Raw genomic sequence first — 25559 nt, 5'->3', positions numbered from 1 at the left:
CGAGGATGGGAGCTAAAGTAGGAAAGGATAGATGCAAAAAAGGATAGAGGGAGAAAAGAGGAAATACTGAAACAGAAAGGATGTAAGACCAGAGAGATGAAAGATGGGAGGAAGGAAGGAGGTAAGGACAGCTGAAAGAAGGAGGGACCAAGGAAAGATGAAAAGAAGGATGGAGGAGGGATGAGACTGGAAAAAGGAAAGGAGGGAGCAGAGGGATTAGGAGAAGAAACAGATGGATGCGTGCATGATGGGATGGAAACAGGAGAGGATGGAGGGATTAGTCAGACGGAGGGAGGGAGGATGGACCGCCTGCAGGTGAAGGATGGAGGGAGTGTTGGGTAGAAGAATAGATGCTTAGCAGTAGATAAAGATTAAAGGGACATTTCACCTACAAATGTGACTTTTTTTTATTGTTATCAGGCCAAAAATTCATGTAAAAAAAGTACTTTTACTCAACTACTCTCAACATGTGGGTGAGTTTCATTTTTTACCAAATATTTTGATACAATATTTGTACTTTTACTCGAAACACTTAAAAGATCATGTACTTTATTTGGGATTAATTGAAAATGATCCGAGTATCCTGACTTCACTTTGCTGTATTTCCTGCTTTATTTTCAAAATAAAAGAAAAACTACCTTGAAAATAACTTCCAAAGGTTACATTTATAAATTAGGGACATTAGGATGTGGTTTTGCCAAAAAACAGGTTGATTTAAGCCAACAAACCACAAAAGAAGCCACCCTCAGCTTCCCTGAGATCACTTCCTGTTTTCAAAGTTAAAGTTTTGTGACGTTGCATCCTTCTGATTGTTTCAACACATTTTAAGATGCCACAACTTTATTTTCCAGCTTTGAAAATTCTGGATTATATTAATTTATCCAAACAAATTGATTTTCATTTATATTTTCATGCTTTAAGCACCACATTTGTATGTGAAAGTTGAATAGTGCATCTATTATTTTACCATATCGTCTTGTTTTCGTCTCATTTCATTCCTTTACTTTCTCCCCTGTGCTTTTGACTCCTTAACTGCTGTAACAAGAGAGTTTTCCCGGTGAGGAATCAACCTGGAAGTGTCTCAACTAATAGGAATGCACCCGTCATCATGTTTAAGGTCAACACCTCCAGCTCCATGTGCAGGAAGCCTCGTTACCAACCAGCAGTAAAAAAGAAAAAAACACCACAACGAGTCAACAAGTGTTTTGTAAATAACAGTTTATTTGAAAACCAGCGGTCAGGCTGTCTGTGTGGCCAGTTTAGCTGCTGCCCTGCTTGGCGGCGAGCCTCTTGTCTCTCTCCTCGGCGATGGTCAGACGGATTCCCTTTCCTCTGGGCAGGGACACCCACGGCTTGTTGCCCTGGAGACGGAGGACGGAGAAGACGAGTTATTAATTAATGTTGATCAAAGGAAGCGGTTATCACAGGTGACAACTGGGACATGAGACAAGGTCTTTCAAAGCTTGTTGCCGGGGGGTGAAATGACCAAAATCCTTCACATCCTCACTAAACTTTGAATTTCCAAACTTTTTCATCACCTTGTTGCTGTCGTAAATGTGTTTTCACACGCTTATAAACAACCGAAGTTATGTTAAGCGAGAGTTTTATGAGGACGGGAGATAAATTTAAGAGAGGAAAGCTCAACAGAGTTACTTTTAAGGTAATGGAATTACAATTTCAATGAGTTTCAGGCACGTTATTCAAAATTAAAAGCTCTTTTCAAACCTTGAAAACACCACATTGTAATTAAAGAAGCATTTACAAGGACAAAAACAAGGGATCCAAGGCAACCAAATCTGTAAAAACTGATAATTGCAGCCCTAAATGCATCTATAAATGAAGTTGTACTGCATAGGAGTCCATTTATTTTGAAATCTGGTGTATATTAATTCACAAGATTGGAAAAATGCTGCTTCCGGATGGAGAAAGTTGATTTACTTGATAAGATAATTGGCCTGCGACTACCCAGGGACTCCTTGTTGGCCGTCCCTGGAGTCGTCCCAGAAGCAGTGATGAGCAGGAAATAGAAATACTTGCTGCAGCCAAGAAAGCGATGAAGCTTTGATGTAAAATAGTTTAAAAGAAAAGCTGCAACAAACTGGAATGTGTTTGTTTGAAAATTAATTAAGTGCTGTGAGAGTTCGAAGGCCGATGACAGGACAAGCTCTGAAGTTCAACACTCGTTCAACACGTGTATCTGTCGGTCAACGCTTCGGCTCGAGGTGAAGACAGACGAGGGGTCGAGGCGGCTGAATAAATGTCAGGCAGCAGAAAGACGACTGTGCTGCCGACAGCTGCGGTCACATCCGCGACTCAATAAATGTCAAGCAGCAGCGAGGAGAGTTTTTACTGCCGACGCTCCTCAGGTCAGGTCAGGTCCTCTGATCGTTTAACGGGACGGCGTTTATTAAGTTTCTTACACGGTATGTTGCTGAATATCTGCCTCTGAGATCAGAATTCAGCCTGGATGTGTGAAATGTTTTAAATTCAGGACGTCACTGTCGTACAAAGTATCAGCCGTGTACTTAACTTCATCAGGACACATATTGAGGCAATACAGAGCGCAGAACAGATGTCGCGTCAAGGCTCCTAGCTCTCCATTTAGCACTACAAACTTTTTAATAGTGTCTTTTTCTTGTGTTTACCCCGAGGAGGGCAGATGTGCAGTCAACCAACGCTGGTCTCTCTTTTTTAACCTTTTAAAAATCGATTAAGTGGTGCACCATGACTCATTTTTGGCATTTTATTCCCTTTCTTGTGGACATTAGTTGCCTTCCCGTACATCAGGAGCACTTGTGGGAGATTAATCTAGCACTTAATGTATTGTTTTTATGGCATATTTTGTTACAGGGCTGCAACTAGTTCATCATCAATTACACTGCACATTATTTTCATGATTTATTGATTAAAAGTTTAGTCTATAAAATGTCAAAAGTCCTCATAAATTTCCCAAAAGCTCAAAGTTACGTCTTCAATTTGCTTCTTTAGTCCAAAACCCAAAGACGCTTCATTTATTATCATAAACGACAACGAAAAGCCGCAAATTCTCACATTTAAGATGCTGTTGCTGCAATTTTTGGGGCATTTATGCTTCAAAAATCCCTCAAAACAGATTGTTTGCTTTCGATTAACAGACTAATCTTGTTTCTCGCTGCATGCTTACATGGTATTCTCTATAAAAACGTCCTTCACAGACTGAAGCAGTCAGCTTTTATTTCTTGTTTGGCTTTACTTCTACAGGGCTATGAACGCTGTAAAACAAGTAAAATGCTTTAATTAACTTGCAGGGCCCTCAGGAGGTTTCAAACTGAAGGGAAAATGGACTTGTGCTTGAAAGACTTTGTTGTGAAGGAGCTCAGAACTTCTTAGAGGAATTGGTAGTGTATTTTCATTGCTGATCAAAACCAAAAACATCATCATTGCTCCAGAAATCGACTAAATCCTGTCCCAACTGAGACAATTATATATTCTGCTTAGGGTTCAATTTAAATACCAATCCTGACACGTCTTCTGTGGGCGTCTACATGAGAGAGCGGGTCGTACAGCTTGATATTTCTCCTCGTCCTCACCTTGCCAATGACGAAGATGTTGGAGAGCCTGGTGGCGAAGTTGTTGCCTGTGCTATCCTTCACGTGCACCACGTCGAAAGAGCCAGGGTGACGCTCCCTGTTGGTGATCACACCGATACGCCCCAAGTTAGCACCGCCAGTCACCATGCACAGGTTAGCTGGAGAGAGCAGAGGGTGGAAAAGGTCATTAAAAACTCAAAATACATGGAAGCAGTGAAGCTCCAGCAGGGAGATAAAAACCTACCAGTATCAAACTTGATGAAGTCTGTAATCTTGCCGGTGTCCAGGTCGATGCGGACCGTGTCGTTGACCTTGATGAGGGGGTCTGGGTAGCGGATGGTGCGGGCGTCATGGGTCACCAGGTGGGGGATTCCCTTGGTGCCGACGATGAGCTTCTTCACCTTGCACAGCTTGTACTGCAGACGAAGAGGAGGCCAGTTAGGAAACGGACAACAAGGTTAAAGGCTTCACGGCTGAAAGCGTAAATAATTAACAGATAGTCTGAAATTTGAGTCTTTCAACTTTATGTCAACCACCATCAGCTCCGTGTCAGTCTGCTGTTGTAATTCTTCTCACAGTGGAGGTTTTTAAACCAGATTTGACCAAGACTTTGGAGATTAAACCAGTTCAGCTGCCAAAGCTGATCTTCAAATTTGGCGAGACAAAAAACCAAATCCTTAAAGCTCGTCTCACACCCGTTAAATCAGCAACGACTCTGCCAAAGCTCAAATCTCAGCCAGTACAACAAACTTCGACTCCCAAGTAGCAACGACCTCCTCTTACTGAAAATGTTAGTTTTAATCAAAACTCATTCTGTCACTCATCCTTTCTCTTAAAATTCTTGGTAGAGGATACTTTCTTCTAGTTTTAACGGTGGTACCTGATAGTTTAGGCACTAACAAATAGCATCAAAGCATACTCAACTCTCAAACATATGGACAAAAGGATAGTCATGTTCCTGTTCTTACCTTGGCCTCCTCTCCGGTGATGCGGTGGACGGTGAAACGTCCCTTCACATCGTAGATCAGACGGAAGTGCTCACCAGTCTTCTCGATGCTGATCACATCTGGGGAAACAAACAGGAAGAAGTCTTAGCGTCATGAAATCTAGTCCTCGTCTGCCAATAAATCCACTGAAACCTTTTCTCCTCATCTGTAGAAAACTTTGTGCCAATCTAGATGTTTGGGCTGCAGCCCACGCTTGTTTTAACTGTCGATTAATATGTCGATCATTTCCTCGATTCATCGATCAGTGTTCCCCAAATCCTCAAATGTCTTCTTTGGAAAACAACCCAAAGATACAGTTTACTGTTAGAGGAGGAAAGAAACCAGGAAATATTCACATCTAAGAAACTGGAATCAGATTTTTTTCCAATAAAAATTACTCAGACCAATTGATCAATTATGAAAACTATTCCAACACTACATCCCGTCTTATTTGACAACTTCAAACCAGAGAAAGCCGAGAGCGTCATGTCACATTTGAAGATGAACATGTGGCTTTCTAACAACAGGACGGTCTCTACTCTCCACATGTTCAGCTACCAGCGAGCTCATTCAACATCTTTTAGACACTCGCATGTAAATCCAGATGTGGACAAACTCTCACGGCTTCACGTCTCATCTCACATGTGCCATGAACTCTTAAAACACAAACTCGCCAAAGAACAGACAAAACTCTCTGTACGACACCGTCAGCATAATCTAATGAAAAGCAGTGAGACCATTTGAGTCCAAAAAGCAATTTATGCTTCCTAAAATAAAACTTTAAATAAATAAACCAACATCAAGTACTTCATATTCATCCGAAGCAGCATCAGAGTGACGACCGCTCAGTTTATGAACAGGCTGCTGTCGTCGTGCTGTGAAAGCTTCCCCTGGATTTGGAAATTAAATCTGCACACCTCCATGTGAGGCTGTTGGCCAGCGTCAAGGTGGAAAGCAAAAAACCTGACAGGGTGACAGGTTTGAGAGAGGCGTGACCGAGTTCAGACACAAACATCAGCTCCTCTGATGAGGCCCTACTCTGCAGGACTGTTCCTATCAGTGCAGAAAGTTGAAAACAAGTGGACTTACAGTTGTCGGTGTGGGCAACACATGTCCAACCATCACTGGTCCTCTTCCAAACAACCACATCCCATCAAAACTCACTCAGACCCTCGACATCAACGCTTCTACACAAATAAGTGGCTGCAATCCATCTCAGCCAAGTCCAATATTCAACCACAAATCCAAAGTGACTGAATATGTGAAGGCTCGCCTGTCAGACAACTAGATTTTAGCGTCAGGTTTGATATCCAAGACGAAAGAAACAGACGTCTAACAGAGAAACTCCAGTGAAAGTGACAGCTGTTGTCCTCAATTGTTCAAAACTGACAGTTTTTAAACTGAAGAGCCACTTTTATCTGAGAAAACATCTTGACAGCAGCTGAGCGACAGTAAATAAAGTCTCGTCTCAAAGTCACACTTGAGGGAATAATGATATTTTTGCACCTGCTCCGTAGAGCTTATCCCGACAGAGAAACTGATATTTGCTCGACTCAAATAAGGTTTGATACGACAGAGACACGTTAAGTTATAGTGGATGGAGCTCAGAACTTCTTAGAGGATTGGTTGTGTAGTTTCATGTCATTCCTGATCAAAACCAAGTAGTCATCATTGCTCCTGCATCAAATCCTCCACGTCAGCGTCAACGCCACAGCAACAGTTAAATCTACTTAATCCTACCCAACGTTTACACGTAGCCAAACAATAACCACGGCCCTGTTTTGCAGAATTTACAGATAATCTTACAAAACATCCCACGGCAGGTGTGCGCTACACTGAAAGCTTTATTAGAGGTCAGCTCACCCATGAATCCAGCGGGGTAGGTGACGTCGGTGCGGACCTTGCCGTCGATCTTGATGAACCTCTGCATGCAGATCTTCTTCACCTCATCCCCAGTCAGGGCGTACTTGAGGCGATTCCTCAGGAAGATGATGAGGGGCAGGCACTCCCTCAGCTTGTGGGGACCGGTGGAAGGACGAGGAGCCTGGAGAAGAACAAGTCGGATTATTTTTATTGAGTGATGCACGGGCTGTAACATTACCATTAAGATCTTGAGATGAAATTGCGTCTCATTACAGCCAATACTACTAAAAATTGGAGCTTATATCCAGTCTTTCTTCATAAATGTAACAGCTTTAAGTTTCACTCCAACTAGAGCTGCATGATTAATTATAAAGTGTCTAAGTGCAATGTCCATTTTTTATGATAAAAGCCAAATGTTTGACAACACAGCAGTATGATTAAGTCCTGTAGAGCGGCAGAGACATCTTGTCCCACAAATCTTTGTTCTCCAGATGTAAGAAAACACGATAGACCAACAAATGTAACATGATTTTAACAGGTTTTTTCATTGATAATCAAAGTGTCGGTGCTAAAATGGTCGTCACTCATCACCATCACAAAACACTTGCAGTATGATATTTTGACCATATCCTGCAGCCCAAAAACAACCAAGTGTAACACATTTTAATAGTATCTATAATATTAAGGACTAGAGTAAGACACTGACAGAAAGCTGGTCAGCTGGTGTTGAATATACTGATGCATATTCTTAATTTCATAGATTTTACAGTAGTTGCATGACCACAGCGTCTCTAGAAATGCATTTAGGTGAATTTCTACTTCGGTTATATCATTATAAAGCAAATTAGCATGTGACTGGAGGATAAATCCCCGAAAATTACTGAAAAACCTAAATTATGCTTCGTTTAGACAGCATTTACAATAAAAGTCTTCCTAACAGTTGAGTGAAAACTTAAGTCTGCTGTACATTAAATGTCCTTAATGTCCTGCAGATGCACACATTTAAATTAACAGCAGTCCAGATATCGTACGACTGTACTGTGTTGTACCTTACTAATGTTTATCTTGAGAATAAATCCAAAATTAACGCTGTGCTGTGATTTAAAGATCTTTCAAAACATCCATAGACAGTCGAATAACCACATTTCCAGATTGCAATTCAACCCCGACTACAGCCAGCAGGGACACATCTAATGAATGTTACAGCAACATTAAGTATCAATTACTCCAAATTACGTTTATAAAGTAGAAGTACTTAGTTTATTAACCACACTGGTGAAAACAGCTACGAGGCACAGACTCACACATCACATACATGTGCAATATAATAAAGCATGAGTGAGCCACCTCTGCCAGCTGTAAACCATCCTTAGGAGTGTATTACATGAGCTCCCAACATTAATTTACCTTATTAATGCCTCACAGTGCAGGTGAGTAAAGATTAAAACAATACGATGTAGTTTAATGTTAATATAAAGGGAAGTAATGTCACTTACGAACACTCCGGTGAGCTTGTCCAGCATCCAGTGCTTTGGCGCTGCGACGCGCTTCAGGTGCTTCTTCGGTCCTCTTGCCTGAAAAAGAGGAGCACAAGGTCGGTTAAATAACTGGACGAGCCACCGGTGGATATTAGGAACCAGAAATGTAAATCTGCGAGGTGGTAAACGCTAGAAATCCACATGTATGGAGGATGTTAGCTCAGCAGTTAGCATGCTAAGCTAATGTTCAGCAGGGGTGAATGCCGCTTAGCACCGCCGGCTGCGGCCTAGCTAGGCTAAAGTTAGCACACGTCTTACAGAAGCGTTTTAAATCTCATTATTATACTTGAAAATGAAGCTAGAACACAAAATGAAGGAAAATCGTCAAACAGAAAAAAACCTCCACTGACAACGAGTCGTATTCCGTTTATTTAGCAAGCTAACGCTGTTAGCCGCCGCTAAGCTAACGAGCCCCGGGTGAGAGAAAAAAAAAACCCAAAGTGGAGTCAGGTCGTCTCAAATCATCAATAAAGAGCGAGAATCGCTGCTTTTGGTTACAATTCAGACATCTACCATTTTATAAGATGTAGGATTTCAAGCTAGGACGCAGATGTTTGTGGTAGTACGACGGCAGAAAGTGATGTTTAGTGATTATTTCAGAGAGGGATCGTGAGGGAAACCTGCTCACCATGTTGGAGTCTGCGGGGAAAAGGACCTCTCCTCTTCCGGTATTGGATGATAAGGCCGAGGACGGCAGACGGGGAGGGACAAACGGGAGGAAAGGCGCGATTCAAAATGCTGCTTCACTCAGTCAGCCATTGTTGATGTTTTTATACTTTAAACTGTGCTGGATTAAAGCTGAATATACATATTTACTCATGCAGTATACTGTGTACTATTTGAGGTACTTGTATTGAGTATTTCTGTTTTATGCCAGACCTACTTTATACTTCCTCTCCACTGCATTGTCGCTTATTTTTACTCCAGTAGCTGATTTATTTGACAGCTTTAATAAGATTAACTACTTTTGCTTTTGAATACAGTATTTTTCCTTTTAGGTTGCGGATGTACTTTTATCCTGCGATATTGCTAGTTTTACTACAGTAAATGGTGTGAATACTTCATCCACCACTGCTGTAAATATTTTTTAATCGTCTTCAAAGTTAGGTTAGATGTATGATATTGATATATCGTATCATATACGCTACTAATACAATGACTACTGTAATGTTATATATAAATACACATTTATATACAGTATATATACTCAGTAAGTCTGTATACATTTATTTAAATGTTTAATTTCTACTTATTTGTATCCTGTTTCTGTCTTTTTTTTCGGTTTCTTCGGTTGTGTCTCTGATATCTTAATATATATATATTTGGTGACACTTTCTAATATCTGTCATATCATTAAAATAAGCAATTATATATAGTTAGTTAATTAAACTCCAGTTAATAGTTAAATGCTTTATAACTATCAGCAAGTGTTCATTATGTTGTTGATGATCATAATACTTTATAATGATGTAAATGGTCAATAAATACTGTGTAGTTAATTATAAACATTATTTTAAAGGCCTTTAAAGAGTTGCAAGTGATGTTTTTGACCTTTACAAGTGATTCATGAAGCATTTCATTGTTTATTAACAGTGAAAATACTTAACTAAATCTACTTAACTATGGCCATATTTGTTCCTTTTCTTCTTCTTCTTCTTCTTACGTGATTATCGGTCCTGTCAAAATGCAGAGAAATGCACAGATTTATAATAACGTCTTCATAATGTTCTCGATGGATGATGGATGATGGATGATGGGTGGGGGGCATGACCTCTGTGTTTCTAAAACCCTGGCTACGGCCCTGGTCTTACGCCGTCCTGTATCTTCAGTGTCACTTTAAATAAATAAATAAGACGTAACATTGAATATTATGTTCATGTTTAGCTAAAATACACCGTATGTCATCCTGCTCTGTAGTCTGGTGGTACGGCAGCAGATACTGGGCTCTGTGCAGACATCTCACGTGGTACCAGTGATGTTCTGGCAGATTTAATCGCTCCACTGATGGAGCATGAAGATGTCTGATGTCAATATGTGGCATACACATCCCTGGAGGCGCCTTTTTGTTATTTAAAATACATTTCTTTCTTCATTTGATGCATGTGGATTGAAATAAAACAGCATATGTTTGCACCAGCGTGATAAAGCCACATATATTTTTAATCATCCTCCATGTTTCCCTGCTGCTGCTGCTGCTGCTGGTGCCTCCACTTCCCGCTGCGTTTCTCTGTCCCGGTCAGGAAATGCCAGTGTCTCAGGCAGAGCCCAGTCCTGTTTACACTTTGGGGAGATAAAACTCCTCCTGGGCTTTTTGTCTTCCTCTGCCAAATGATACCAACTGATGAAGGCATCTCTGCTTCCCCCTCCAGGCTGCAGGAGCTAATCCCAAAAGCTCGAGACAAACCTGGACTCTATTTATACCTAATAAAAAGGCTCCGGCGTGTGTGAATTCACACGTTTATCTCCGCCGACCTACTTTATGTCTTGTGTTTTTCTTTCTCACAGCTGAATCAACCCCACCAACCTACATTTTATTCAGACGTATTTTAAAGATATGGAGGAGCTCAGCGACGAGGCCCCTGCAGCCAGAGCTCCATCTATCGCTTTCTCAACTTTAATTTCCTGACCCACTTCCTTAAAAAACACTGATCACTCGGTCCTGGAACCCCAGGAAGTTTTTCAAGGATTAAAGGCAGATTCCTGGAGTCGTGTTACAAAAAGCTGAAGGAGCGGGGAGGTGACGTCTGTTTAGACTGGCTGTGGAGAGGCTGCAGGATTGTTTGATACAGATGTTGAGGGTAATAAAGTCCAGCTGATGGTAGAAATGAAGCGAGTCTGCTGGATCTCTTCTTATTTTCAGACGGTTACACCCTTTTAATTTTCCTCTGTACGCCCAAAAACAGGTCATGATTTATGGTCGTCCTTAATTATTAGCATCTCTGTCTGTTTTTGTTTGTTACTGTTGCTATAACCTCATGAATTATTCGCTCTTTGAAGGATCAGTCTAACTGTCACTGAACCAAGAAGTGTGTGGAGATTTATTGTTGTTTTTACAGGAGACACGTGAAGCTCAAAGGGAAGAAGTTTGCTGACCGAGACCTTTTTATTCAGTTTCTCATAAACAACAGTGTGTTTACTTTGGATTGTTTCTGGTCTCATGGATTTATTTCTCTGCTAGTTTAAATGTTTCTGCTCTTCTTTTTATGCTTTAGTTTCTTTTGTTGTCTCGGTGCAGACCCTCACTCATACATAGTGTAATACTGCCCTCACCACTAGGTGGCAGCACTGCACCAACTTCTCATGCAAGTCTGACACTGGAGGGAAGAGTTTGAGCTGATAGTTTAACTGGAGAGAAAAGAAATAAAAGAAAAGAAAAAGAAAAGAAAAGAAATAAAGAAAACAATAAATGACAAATAAATAAATAAAATAAATAAATAAATAAAATAAATAAATAAAAGACAAGAAAGGAAAAGAACAAAGTAAAGAAAAGAAAAGAATAAAGAAAAGTAAAAAGAAAAGAAAAAACAAGGAAAGAAAACTAATTTGCCAAATTTCCGCAGGTGGGAACGCAGTTGATTGCACGTGTTAATTATAATTAATTATCTGAATCTGCAGAGTAACTTGTAACTAAATGTATCTAAATGTAAAGAAGTAAAAAGTACAATATGTGCCTCTGAAATGTAGTGAAGTATAGAGTGATTAAATACTCGTGTAAGTACAAGTACCTCAAAAATGTGCCGTACAGAGTGTTTGTATTCAGTTACTTTCAGTGACTGGTTATTGCCACTGATGAAAAGTAACTAAGTACATTTACTCAAGTAGTGTGCTTAGGCATACTTTTGAGATACTTATACTTTACTTGAGTATTTCTCCATTTTCTGCTGCTTTTTTACTTCCACTCCACATTACAGAGGCACATATTGTACTTTTTACTCCACTACTTTTTAGTTACTAGTTACTTTGCAGATTACATGCTGCATCAGAGCCAAAGCAGCACATTTTTCGTAGTGTACACTCGTGTAAAAGTATGCACAGTGTACTTGTACTTGCACTTTTGATACTTAAAGGTGCAATATTTAAGACTTTTGGTTCAAAACACTACTTCTATGTAATGTAACTATACTTCCATATATATATACTCCCACTTTTTAACATGTTAACCTTACTTTTACTCAAGAATGAGTATTCACAACACTGATTATTGCCAAATTAGATAGTTCTTCCCCAAAACGTTGATTTCACGTACATGTAAGTGTAATAACGGAGCCATGAAACAGTGTAAAATTAATTTTGGCATGCAGAAGATACAAATAAATGATATGTAACATGCTTATTGTATCATTGTGATGTAGTTACCTTCACATGCCAGCAGAGGGAGGCCTCGTTTAAAACTTTACTGACAAGTTACAGACTCCTGGTCAAACTGTCACTCTACAGCTCACATAGCTCATAATATTACATAATATATTGAAATTTGCAACTTTTATATTAGACAAAAAGATGATAAAAATGTGTATTAGCATAAATATAATATTATATTAAACCTCAGCTGGTAACGACATCATCATGGTGGAACGTGTGTCTGATAATTTGGTTAAAGTCTGTTTCAATGACAAACATTCACTCCAGCTCAGTTTCCATTTCTTTATTTTTCCTCCAAACTCAGCGCCGTAACAAAAATACAAGCATTTTTTTTTTCTTCAATATGATTTCAGTCATTTACATATTCATATAGATGTACAAGTGAGAGCCGGTGAGCAAAAAGTGCTTTTAAAAAAATCATCTTTGAATAATATTCATTCAACCACGAGGAACAAAAAAGACAGAAACTGCAACAAAATAAAAGACTTGAGTCTGAAAGTGAATATGAAAACAAGAGATAAATCAGTGCAGAGTCTGCTTCAGTTTCACCAGCAGACCTGACAGCAGTGTGGAGAGGAAACCTCGTAACGGAGACCTCTAACAGATATATCACCAGCTGTGTCGGAAGGATTTCACAGGCCGCGATGGTGTTGGAACATTTTTCACGACCCCGAGGCCCCCGAGGGCAACAAATCACCGCCGTCACATGGAAACTGTGAATCCTGCTTCATCCGTTTCAGGCACCACGAAGGAAGAAAAACCCAAGTGTCAGTCTGAGTAAAGAAAGGATTTTGTGAAAACGGGAGCAACTTCCCAAAACCATCCGTAAAACTGTGACTTTAAAACAGACCTGGGGTGGCCTGTTTTCACTCTTCGTGCTAAGCTAAGCTAACCTGCTACTTAGCTTATTAATTGATCTCATCAACTAGTAAACTCTCGACAAGACAGCGAGTCAGCGTTCGCTCAGTAGGCAGCTTGTTAGGTAGGTTGAGCTCAAACTAATGCAGTCAGAGGAGGCGTTTCCACCGCAGGAACTTCAGGACGAACTATTGTTTTAACCCCCAGAAAGTCCCTGTTCTTTCCAAAAGTCCAGGGACTTTGGGGCAGCGCTTAACATTTCCGATTTAGTCAAGTACTCGCCACCGTTTTTAAAAACCCACAGTTTGTTTTTGTCCTTTATGCTTCGTCACGTCAACGTTAAGTTACAGAAGAAAGAAGATCATTTTTAAATCACTTTTCCAAATGTCAGCGGAGAAATTTGCCTAATTCGCTCGTTTGGAAACGAAGACAAGGACGTCTGAAGAGACTTTTTATTTCCTTTAAAAGTAGTTATTGGGAGTAAAAGTTCTGGGTACATTGGGTGGAAACGTTGCTCATTATAACAGTCCTGCAAAAAACAACCATCCTCCCACCTTCAGGAACAGTTTTAGAACGGTCTGGATTGAACTGACACAAATTCATATCGATGACAGCTGCAAAAATGTCGATATTAAAGATATTTAATTTACTGAACTCAATAACTCTCATTCGAGATTCTTAAAACAGCCAATTTTTGCTTTTTTTTTCTTGAAATCAAAATAATTAATCAATTTTTCACCTTTTTTTTATGTCAGTCGACTAATTGAACCTTCCCGGCTCACAACTGCGTTACTTCTTGATGGAAATACGACTCTGATGGAGCAGTGGAACAACCTGAAGCTGATGGATGCAGTAAAGAAAGGAAATCATCTGTGTTGAGGTCGGAGGGGATCAGCAGTTTGAGCTAAAACAATCAAAACGAAAGGTTTGGTGCTTTACGATCCATCACTGAAAAGCCCAATTACACCTGAACTTGCCTTTTTTAGCTGTAATTAAGATGCATGAGTGATGTTCTCCAAGCAGACTGAAACCAAAATGAGGAATATTGCACGTGGATTTTGAGTGTTTGATTAGAAACCAAATATCTGTGAGGTGTATTTAAGTTCAAAAGGTTAATCTGTCGTATCAGGCGTCGAGGAGAAGAGGAAATGAAAGCTTTCGACTGTGGGCGACTCCTCGGGGGAGGAGGTCTCTCCGCTTCACAAAGCAAAAAATAACATTCAATCAGCTGGGATTAAGGCCGGACCGCAAAACACCGCACGCACACACACACACACACACACACACACACACACACACACACACACACACAAGAAAGGTCTTTAAAACAATGTCGGGCAGATGGAAACAAACACGAGGCCGTCTCCGATCTGAAGAATGTTATTCTGACCCACTTTGAGGCGAGACGGAGGAAGAGGAGAATCAGAGTGTCTGTCTGTCGGATTTGGGGAGACATGAGAAGCATCTTTATTTCTTTCTGTGTCAATAAACCGGCTGAAATATCCAGAAAATCCCTCGTAAAGAAGGGAATTCTGTCGAATTAATCCTTCATCGGGATCTCATTCATCACTTCTCAGGTTTCATTAAAGAAAGAAAAGGAAATTGCTGCTCGTTGACTGTAACTGAGACTCTAACGAACACCGAAATCTGGTTTTAGGCCGACGTGTGTGTGTGTGTGTGTGTGTAAGCTGACCTGTCGATATCTTCATAAATTAACGAGGATTTTCAGACTCTCACACACACAAACAACCCCGATGCCCTGCGCAGTGTGTGTGTGCGGCTGAACAAGTGCCTGTTTCATGGCAGCGACTCCCGTTTCCCTGCTGTAACACCATCCCCGCGCTCCTGTGTGCGCCTTTGTGCGCCTGCACGTAGTTTGGTTTCATTGTGTGTGTGTGTCTGAAAGCACATACAGGTGAGTTGTGCAGGTGTATATATATATATAGGCCGTACAGGTGTGTTGTTTCTACTGTGTGGTCCAGGAGGAGAGTCCACAATGGCCAGATGACAGACACACCGGGTTGAGGTGAAAGGCCTTTGTCTGAGCTCCTCCATCTTGTCTTACCACAACAGATATAGGTCACCGCCCTCATGCTACCTGCATCCATCAGGTACAGCTCCTATAGGTGGGTGTCAGCTTAACCCCCCAACCCAGGAAGCACAAAACAAACCTTGGTAGTTGGAGAGTTAACGCTATAAACTGTAACTGTTCATTTTTCTCAGCTCAATCACAGAGAGTGAGATCATTTGGGAGCCAAAATCTGGCTTCAGCATCTGGCAGCATGGCCAAGGTCCACTAGAGGATATTCAGATAAGGCAGATAATTGTGCTGCAACAGCCAACGCAATAAAAATATTATTGTAACGTGTTGCTCAGTTTGTATTAGTCCAAAAAGAAGATTTTAATTCTCATAGACATGGTTCAGTTTTCACCCAGTCGCCAGAATAAAAGTTGGCAACGTACAAAAAGTTTCTGCAAAAACCACCGATGTGTCGCAACTTTATGTTTCTTTAGGACCAATTTCCAAGTGCATCGTTAGGTCTAGGCACAAAAACCATTTGGTTACGGTTGGAAAAAGATCTTGTATGGAGACGTCCCGAGGTCTTGTTAAATACGCCCATAGTTGTCACCACAAACGCAACTGGAAATTCGCCCAAGATCTCATTAAAAACACTCGGTCCTGTCACCAGAAACGTCACAGGACGTGTCCCAAATTCAAGAGGTCTTTCTCTTTAGTCTGTGGCTCAATAGGTATCCTAAATTAGGTGCTATTTAATTAGCTAACATGAGTTAAAGTGTTGTTTGTGATGAGATATTAAAGCACCAAACATGGATTTTAAATCAAATCGATGTATATACACTTTGACATAAAGAAAATTAAATTGCATGTTAGCTACACACGACACATGGGTTTTCTACCTGGACGTCATTGTAAACAAACATCGTGGTTGGTTCAAGCTAATGCTAATGTCGGAGTAGCCAAATTAAAATGTGTAGCAGATGGTGATCGTTAGCAAAACAAGAATGTATTTTGAAGCTCCTCCCTGTTTTCCCCCTGTTTGCCTTCAAGAGACATTTAAGCAGTAAGAATGAACAGAAGCTTGTAGTTAATGATGCTAATGTGTTAGCTGAAAGCAGCAGTAGCCTTTATGTAAAGTCTGAAAGGTTTAGCTCACTTTGCTCTGATGGAAACAAAACTAAAGTCTGCGCTGACCAGATTGTGTGTTCAGCTCAAACGCTGCCCCGCGAGGTGTTCAAACTGTGGCTTCAAACAGACAACAGCAGACAATGCTTCCTTATCAGGACAGAGACGTGTCTGTCAGGGCTTAACGAACTGTTGTGACATAAACACCAGAGTGGTAAAACAGGAAAAACAAGCGTCGGAGGGCACGTGAATTTATCTGCTCTTGACATTCGGGTTGTGTCCTCACAATGTTGACAGGACCTTGTATCCTCAGCGTTGGAGGGAAGTGTTCTCCAGGATCATTGACACGCAGGCCAGTAAAAACAAAACATGTACATGTAGCGGCGCCTCACATGACCAGAAAGGTCCTCGACCGCTTTAATGAGGCTGTGGCTCCGGATCGAGAAAACAATTTACTCCATTCAGGTCCCATGCTCCGAAAGATTCCCCATCCCTTGATCTAATTCAGTATGTTCAGAGAACCGGTTATTGACGCGCTACAGAAGAAGTCCTTGTCCAGAAGTCCTGATGGGTATCAGCCACTGTCTTAAATAACATGTTGTATGAATACGACTGGTTGAACTTAATTCAAACACACACAAAAAAAAGAAAGAGAGGAAGAAAAAGAAGTACATTGAGATAACCAGTTCTCACAATCAAGTTCTTTGTGAAGCCGAGAGACAGAAGCCTCTTTCCCGTGAGACCAGAGTCTAATATTGTCCATTAGGAAAACAGGAAACGTAGTGTTTGTCATCCTCCACGAAGCTCCCATAAAGTCTTGTTTCCCATTTCCATTTTCCTCAAGCGTTGATCGAAAGTCCAACGGGTGTGTTATCTTTGCTGTTTTGTTCCAGAAAGGCTCGAAACGTCTCCGACCCATCCTGTGTTAATCACCGACAGAATCTCTATGACTCCTCGTTTCTGTCCTGCTCACGCTCGTCTTGAAAGGAAACATAAAAAGTCAAGAAGCAAAAACAAAAGATCTCTTAATCCCACCAGGTTGGTTTCAGCCAGCGAGGAAAGTAAAAAACCAACTGATTGAGCGGAACGAAAAAACAGTTTGCTGTCGTTCTGCGAGAGCACAGCTCCGTTAAAAAAACAAAAGCAAGCTGTCTTTTTCTCGGTATCCGTCTGTTGGGTCGTGGAGAGAACGAAATCAAAACAAAAACAGGATTTCTTTCTCTTTATCACTCAGTGTCTCCTCCGTTTCCTCGAGCAAGAAAGAGAGGAAAGAGAGAAACTCCGTCGATCGATTCTGCTGCATCTCAAAAGTTTTTTCTTTTAGTGTAACATCAGCATCCGGCCGGCACGTCTGACATGAAGTCGAACTCGTTCTGACCCAGCCAGAGCTCGGGCAGCTCGTTAGCTCGGTCCAAACCCAACTCCACCACCAGCGACATGAGAACCTCCTCGTCCACGGGGTCAAAGTCGATAATCCCGCCTGCGCCGGAGCTTTGGTTCCCCATGCTGATGCCGACACCCATCCCGCCTCCGCCGAGGCCTCCGGAGGGCCCCAGGAGCTGGTTTCCCGTTCCCAGAGGCGAGGTGCCGAAGCCCCTTTGAGCACCGCCGGGCGCCGGGTGTCCAGCAGAAGCGCCGGCGAGGTTCTGGTAGTGCGAGTTGAGCTTCTGCAGCTGCATGCTGGCGATGAGGTGAGGCCCCGTCTGGAGGCAGAAGGGCTGAGGTTTGGAGAGAGGGGCCGCCGTCAGAGATGACCCGGGCGAGGAGGCGGCACCGGCGGACGGGGAGAACGGCACGACGGAGGTTTTGGAGGACGGGTAGTGGAGCAGGGAGCTGAGAGGAGAGGAGGAGGAGGAGAGGTCCTTCATCGCAGCGTGGGCGTTGCCAGGGAACAGCAGTGAGGTCATCACCAGGAAAACCCTGAAGGAAGAGAAGGGAGGTGTTATGTAATGTCATGAAACCAGGACATGAGATAAGCTTGTTGGCTCAGCAGAGGCCCGCTCTGATGGCTGGTGACATCATGTAGGGTAGATGTCATTACAGACGAGATAAAGAATCTCAGATGGTTCGGTGCGATCCAGACATGCAGAGAGACTTCAGACAGCAGGAAATGAAAATGTTTTTGTGAAGCAAACATTGTCAGACACCATTAGGGATCCTTCTCTCTCTCTGTAAAGTGTACAAACCTCTGAATATCTTCTATGTGCATGAAGTTATTAGCATCTTCGTGCGACATTTCAAACTGGAACGAGTGTCAGTTTGAAGTGCTGCCAGTTTTGAGAGCAGCTCCAGATGGAAACATCACACGCAGGTGTGAATTGATTCATTTTGTCTGCACCTGTGTTCACATGTGGACGTTTCCACTCTGAGTAGATGTTACATAAAGGCAATCTGTCCGTCTGTCTGGAGTTACTGGAGTGTAATATCTGCTCATTGTTCCTGTTGTTTGGTAACTGGGTTACATGAATTTGTCCAGACTTGATCAAAGTCTTCAACAAGCATTGAACAGAAAGGAATGATAGCAAGCTTCATGTCAAGCTGAAGGGAAAGCAAGTAAAAGCCAGGAGGTGATTAGCTTAGCTTAGACAATAACTGATGCTGATACTGAGGTCAATAACTTTGAACTGTTTTGTCTAACTTCTGTCTCTACTGTAGAAACTGATTTGAGATGAAAAACAAAGCCAGGCTACCGCTAATGATAAACTTTGCTAGCTTTGCTGTTTGGTGAATGTTTTACACGCACATTTCAAGGTTCATATAGTCCAAGGTTAGATACTAGTGACGTGTGAAAGACATTTTACAAGCTACATGTTTGAGAAGTAGCAAAAATAAAAACTTTAACAAGCATGATTCAGATTTACTCAGCTGCACAGACTGTTTTAAGTCAACTTAAAGAAATAACAACTAAAAATTGTGCTAAAAGTTTTTTTTCCAATTGAGCTCTCAGCTAATGCTAACTTAACTTCTGCATTAATGTGATCACAATGTCAATCAACAATATTCAGCTTGATGAGCTAACGCTAGCTATCCGTTTTTTAATGCTAGGCTACGCTAATCACCTCCCGCACATGAAAGTAGTATGTTTCCTCGTCTAACTCTCTGCAAATAAGCACATTGTCATATGTTTCTTTAACTTTTAGCTTGACTGTAGAAACTGTTTTGAGATGTAAAACAAAGCTAGGCTACCGCTAATGATAAACTTTGCTAGCTTAGCTGTTGGGTGAATGTTTTACGCGGCACATTTCAAGGTTCATATCTCAGAAAGAAAAACAGCTTACGAGCGGCCTGTGAAAAAAACCCACAACAACAATGGTGCTGTTGACTTAACAGCGGCTTTACTCCAGTTCTTATGATCCGGTAAATCAGTGAAGTCGGGTCTGTCTGGGAAACACAACGAGCCGATGTGCCTGGTGCCTGGACGGCCGCATGACTCGCTGTGTTTTAGACTGTGCGTTCGCTTGATGTCTGCTTTTCCTCCTGACCTATTGAGCAGCAAATTAACCATGAAAAGGCTGCGGGGGGAAGGCCTGTGGGCACCGCCGGGGTTAGTGAGTGTTTATAGGTCTGCTGTGTGTGAATGGAGTTCACAACACAACAGAGCCTTTGAGGATCTTAAAGAGCGATCGGGTCACATGGCGGGATAAATACGTATGGACCCTGAGAACAGAGCATATGTCTGACTGCGTGTGTGTGTGTGTGTGTGAAGCGTGACACACTGAGAAAAGATGTGTGTGGAGGTAAAAAGGGTGAGAGTGTGTATGTGTGTGTGTGTGTGTGTGTGACTCCTATAGAGGCTCATGTTAAAGTCCCCGAGCTGGTTTATATTACACACAGTTCAAACAGCATGTGCGCCTGAAAACACACACACACGGAAACACACACATCATGCGGCCATCCTTTGAGTAAGCTAATCGCTTAATAATATGTGCCGATACTCTCAACACACACACACACACACACACACACACACACACACACACACACACTCACACTCCCCCTCCTCCCAGCGCTGGCTCTTATTTAGCGAGGACATAATTGCTACAGGCAGGCATGCAGCTGCACTCGACTGATAGAGTTAACACAGACACAAAGATACCAAACAGCTGTCAGTGGCAGGTCCGTGTGTGTGAGTGTGTGTGTGTGTGTGTGTGTGTGTGTGTTCATTATTCATTGACTGATTACTGTCAGGGCCAGGCTGCACATGGTGTCTCTGCACAACAGCTTTCCAGCACATTGAGTCGAGGAGGCACAAACAAATCCAAAAAAACTGCACGCAGGCTTTTTTAAAAACGGCTATAAAAGGAACAATTTTTACAATTTTACATTTTAAAAGGTGCATTAAGCGACAGAAAAAACCTTTAAAGATATGATATGTAACAATTCTGCCTTAAAATGCCTTAAAACTGCCGTTGTTGTGTATTTTCTTGAGTTTTCTGTGTTGTGCTGGAAGTCGGTCGTTAGTTTCCGTTAGCGAATGCGGTTAGCTACTGTCGCTCTCTATTAGCAGAGACAAGGCACTTGAGAACCTGCATGTCCACCGTCCAGCAGCGCTAAACAACTTTAGCCATTAAAACTGTGATTAATACATGTAAATTACTACAAACTGATAGAAAGTCACGTTCAAATTCCTCAAAGGACTTAAAAAAGTCTGATTTTGGTAGATAAACTGCTAAATTCCCTGCTTCTGTGATGTGATAACACAACACCGAGAACGTTTTTCAGCTATTTTGATGAGAATCTCTGAATGTTCGGTGAGTTTTCCTTTATAAATGAAATCCGAACTGTCTGTTTAGTCTCATGTGGTTTAAACAGGGTTTACTGATGTCACACGTCAGGAATTATGGGTATCGCTGTTTCATATTCGTGGTGGGAGTGATTTTAAGAGCCAAGGCTGTGATTGTACAACGGCTGACAAAACCACAACCCTCGCCTCGCTTCAGGACGTCTAAATGCTTGTTTACGCTGGTTATTCCCTCACCAACAAAATGAAGTGTTCCAGCTGTTAATTTTTAGGCTTTTAATTGATTAAATTTGACACGTTAAAGCACTCAGGAGACGTTTAAAACGCCCCCGGAGGAAGTCAAAAAGTGGCTCCAGACTCGCTCATAACAACACGAACCTAAACCTCCCGCCTGCGTCTGAAACGAAGATGGACCCGAGTCAAAAAACATCCAAAGCGTTCGCAGCCGAGCGGCGGGACGGTTCAGCGGAGTGAGGAAGGATGCTGTGAGAGAGCGCTGGAGGAGCGCCAATGTTTTTTCCTGTTCACAGCTGACCTGACTCATTGTGTTCTTCCAACACTTTTTTACGAGATTGTGAAATCGGCCCCGGCTCAGTTTCCCTGTAAATGATTTCATTAGCAGTCTCGGCTGCTGTCTTGGCCGCGGACCGGTCTGCATTTATTTTAATTATGAGCAGTGAAAGTCTGCTCGCGCTGCCAGATTGGTAGCTCCGACAGGGACGAACGAGGGATACATAACTAGTCTCCGTGTGGATATGTTGGAAATATTAGGGGTACGACTCATAATTGAGAAGAGGCTGGAGGGGCAGACTTCAGTGATTGATTATCCCCAGTATGAGTCTGTGCATCTGAGTAATCAGTTGTTTTGGAACAGTACAGTGAGAAAGAAGTTTAAAAAAGGACTTCAAACTCTGTATTTTGAGTACAAATATAGTTGAATCAAGATGAGAGAGCTATAAATGGACTGATAAAGATATTTATCAGGCAAAAACACTAAAAAAATCTCTGGTTCCAGCTTCTTAAACATGAGGATTCGCTGCTATTTCACTTTTATAACGTTGTAAAATGAATTCTTAGAGGTTTTGAACTGTTGGTCAGACACAAAACAAGCAATTTGCAGACGTTATTAGGCTTTTTGTCCATTTCTTCTGACATTTAAAAGGAAAAAAACAAAAATTAAAGTGATTTCTGAGAAAAGACAGTCGATTGTTGAGTCTCAGGTGGTCGAATGCTGATGCTTTGGGTTCGGCGCCAAACCAAAACATCAGCATTCGACCACCTGAGACAAAACAATCGACTGTCTTCATCCCCCCACAGGAACGCTGTAGAAACACGATGAAAACAACCTGATCACCAGAATAAACGTTGCTTTGTAAGTTTCTGCAAACCACAGCTTGATTAAAACTGTTCGTGTAGTGGATTTGTTTCTAAAATTCACCTTTCAGTCAACAGTTTCCTGTTGTTGCATCGCTGTGATTAAGATCTGGTTCAGGCACAAAAACACTTGATAAGCGTCGGGAAAACATCATGTTTTTGTCTCGGTGATAAATATCCAGTTTGGCAGCTGTCAGGCCATCACCTCCCCCTCCTCGTCCTCCTCGTCCTCCGACATGAGACACTCAGCTCAGACATGCAAACTGAAGGACGTCACCTCAGAAATGTTGATACGATTAGTAGGAAATGTACAAATGTAACAAATCCGTGAAGCCAGGAAGATTCAGTCTTCATACTGAAAACAGCAGCTGACAAAGGACTAGAAGTCCTTAAAAGGGACAGTTCACCCAAAAGAGTTATGTTTTAAAACAAGTTTCCATCTACTTCAGTTGCTCAGGAGAACGTTTCAGCGCTGTTTTGACTTTCCATCAGCATGAGGGTGAGAACATAACGCCTGACTTTTCACTTCTGGGTTAACCCTTTTCCTTTAAAGTGCTAAAACTATCGAGAGCAGCTCTTGCTGGGAGACTATTTGGTGAAAAAAGGTGAAATAATATCAGAAAAACACAATAAATTCACCTTAAACTGATAATAAACCACTTTACACACACTGTACTGTAGGTAAATATCAATATATTTAGAAATAATAAAGATGAATAGTCCATAAAATGAAACAATGTCGAACAAATACAATAATAACACATTAAAGATGAATATTACAGTTTCAGCAAACACACACACACACACACACACACCACCAGCAAGAGGTTTCAATTACACAATTAAAGCGCGACGAGCAAATTGAAATGTCAGTCAGTCTGTGTCGCTTTCACACACACACACACACAACATATGCTGTCCCAGTATGACGCACACACCACTTGTTTTAATTGCCTCCAACTCCAGATTGAAGTCTGCTAATGAGAAGCCAATTTAAGGGGGAAACTGACAGGTTTGACTTCTGATCACCAACATTTTGTGTTAAATTTTGCTGATTTTGATGGAAAATACATGAAAAAAGAGGAAAATAATTATCTTGTATTACATTTGTTGATTTAAGGGGTGAAATGAAGCAAGAATCAACCAAAAAATCAACTAAAATCAGAAATAAACTGATTTTTTTTTCTCGATTAAACATCATTTCAATCAGTTTTCCGTCTCCTGTGATAACAGCGGCCCCTCCTGCCGTAGAGATAAACACCAGGTGTGTGTTAAAAGGCTCAAACCAAAGAGAAAATCCTTCATCACACACACGAGCTTCACCAGAGAAACTCTGCAGCTCCAGGCGGAGAAGCTTGACCTCATTTCACATGTTATGTAAACAGAGAGTGAGAGGAAAAACTTTCACCAGAGCACATTAACACACTGACAACAAGTCCTGTCAGTGCACAGAGCAGAGGGGAAGTGACAGACACACACCGACCTGTGAGAGGAGCCCTGTGCTGCAGCAGAAACAGAGAAACGAAGGAGGATTTAAGATGAAGTCCGGATGTTTGTTGTGGTGTCACAGCCGCTGAGCAGAGGCTGAAGTCCGCTCAGATGAAGTGTGTTGAGACTCTGTCAGCTCCTCAATGAGCTCCTGACTGGAGGGAAAGCATTTTGTTCCTCGCTCGCTCTCTCTCTCTCTCTCTCTCTGGCCAGCCCTGTGAGTGTGTGTGTGTGTGAGTGTGTGTTAGGGCAGGCTGCCATCCAAAAAACCAGGAGCTGGACTTTCAAAAAGGATCTGGATCAAATGGATGAATCTTATTGGTGGAGGTGAACTTATGTGGGCGGAGACAAAGAGATGAAGGCAAACTTGGATGGATACAGAAGAAGTTATTGATACAGACGCATTTTAAGTTAAAAAATAAAACAACACAATGAAATACACACACAACTATTAAAATGAAAATGTAAACAACATAAAAATTAAAGGAGGAAAAAAGATTATGTATCCTAAGTAGGGGAGAACACACACACACACACACACACACACACACACACACAAACACACACATATGCATATGTGTATAAGCATGCTAACCAGCTAGCCCTGAACTAAAGCTCCTATGCAAGTGGTGTAAACTCCAACACAACACTTCTCCCAGTCCGGACCACTAGCTGCACGGCTAAGTGAGCTAACAAGCTAATGGCAGCTACAGTTAGTCGCAGTTAGCGGTTACTCCAAGGACGTTACGTCAAAACCTGGATACAACTTTGGAGGCCGGGCCTCGTTCATTAGGATCTAACTTCTGGTTTAGCACCCGGCTAACTGAAACAGAGCTAAAATGATTTAATAACGCAGCTCTTCCAGACTTTCCAAATTACTTTTGGACCGAATGGCTCAGATTATGACGGTGAAACGAGTCATTTCGCGGGGGTTGAAGAATGTATCCACCGTTTTATAGCTGCTTCTTTTACAATGTTAGCTTACGCAAAAAGTGCGTCACGTGACGATGTAGTTACACGATTTGGCCGCTACGAAAACTGGCTCCAAAGCCTGGCGCTCCTCCCGGAGGCTCGGGTTCCTCCAGCAATTGCTGCCCCCTACTTGTTTTGAGTATGAATTGACAGGTGGTCAGTACTGCACCTTTAAACCACAAAGGACACGTGAGTACGGTTGGTTTTAAACTGGTGCACAACACCAAATTAAGTGACACGTTATGGGTGGTGTGACATAACTTGGATCGAGCCGTAAATACTGAGGGAATAAATTACTTTTAAAAATGGCACGAGCTTCCATAAATGCCTGAAGATAATCAAGGGTTCTGCAGAACCGTCCAGGATCAACAGTCTGTCTGGCCAGTGGGGCTGCGGCATCAATAACACTTCACTCCGATGATGAATTCGTGTGGAAAAAGAGCTTTTACGTAACCTCGTCATAGCTGGAACAGAACAGCTTTGACTCGTAACACTAACAATGGCTTCGTTCTCTTCAAGTGTCCCCCGTAAGTCACGACTTTGCGCAGCACCAGGACCCTGAAACCGAAGCAGCTAATAAAACTCAGCCATCATGTGTTTTATCAGTTGCACCTGTGATTCTCGTTCCGGAGAGAAAAGGGATCTTTTCCAGCTCCGAGTCCG

The 25559-nt window shown here is 41.9% G+C and overlaps 2 protein-coding genes and 2 non-coding genes across 7 annotated transcripts; all 4 read right to left on the bottom strand.

Annotated features, from left to right (window-relative positions):
- Positions 1-1201: 1201 nt before the first annotated feature.
- On the bottom strand, positions 1202-8676 carry rps4x (ribosomal protein S4 X-linked). Of its 2 annotated transcripts, none has more exons than XM_073474795.1 (7): positions 8585-8676; positions 7915-7992; positions 6419-6599; positions 4538-4635; positions 3814-3985; positions 3570-3727; positions 1202-1361 (listed from the first exon to the last, which is right to left on the bottom strand). In XM_073474795.1, the coding sequence occupies exons 1-7, from the start codon at positions 8585-8587 to the stop codon at positions 1260-1262; spliced, it is 792 nt and encodes a 263-aa protein (XP_073330896.1). In that variant the 5' UTR covers positions 8588-8676; the 3' UTR covers positions 1202-1259. The 2 variants fall into 2 exon arrangements, with proteins under 2 accessions (XP_073330896.1, XP_073330897.1); XM_073474796.1 differs by lacking the exon at positions 8585-8676 and adding an exon at positions 8470-8487.
- LOC141004194 (small nucleolar RNA SNORD61) lies at positions 3352-3423 on the bottom strand. Its single transcript, XR_012179800.1, has one exon. It is a non-coding gene; the product is annotated as a small nucleolar RNA SNORD61 (small nucleolar RNA).
- On the bottom strand, positions 6156-6230 carry LOC141004195 (small nucleolar RNA SNORD61). The gene has a single exon (XR_012179801.1). It is a non-coding gene; the product is annotated as a small nucleolar RNA SNORD61 (small nucleolar RNA).
- A 3910-nt stretch (positions 8677-12586) lies between the features above and the next one.
- Positions 12587-25559, bottom strand: cited1 (Cbp/p300-interacting transactivator, with Glu/Asp-rich carboxy-terminal domain, 1). Of its 3 annotated transcripts, none has more exons than XM_073474815.1 (2): positions 25509-25559; positions 12587-18241 (listed from the first exon to the last, which is right to left on the bottom strand). In XM_073474815.1, exon 2 carries the CDS (start codon positions 18226-18228, stop codon positions 17653-17655), a length of 576 nt encoding a protein of 191 aa, XP_073330916.1. In that variant the 5' UTR covers positions 18229-18241; positions 25509-25559; the 3' UTR covers positions 12587-17652. The 3 variants fall into 3 exon arrangements, with proteins under 3 accessions (XP_073330916.1, XP_073330914.1, XP_073330915.1); XM_073474813.1 differs by lacking the exon at positions 25509-25559 and adding an exon at positions 23920-24052; XM_073474814.1 differs by lacking the exon at positions 25509-25559 and adding an exon at positions 22501-22533.

The sequence above is a fragment of the Pagrus major genome, chromosome 10, assembly GCF_040436345.1.
Source record: "Pagrus major chromosome 10, Pma_NU_1.0".
Lineage (NCBI taxonomy): Eukaryota > Metazoa > Chordata > Actinopteri > Spariformes > Sparidae > Pagrus > Pagrus major.
The sequence above is the reverse complement of the archived record's forward strand: the minus strand, read 5'-3'. Positions and strand labels throughout refer to the sequence as shown.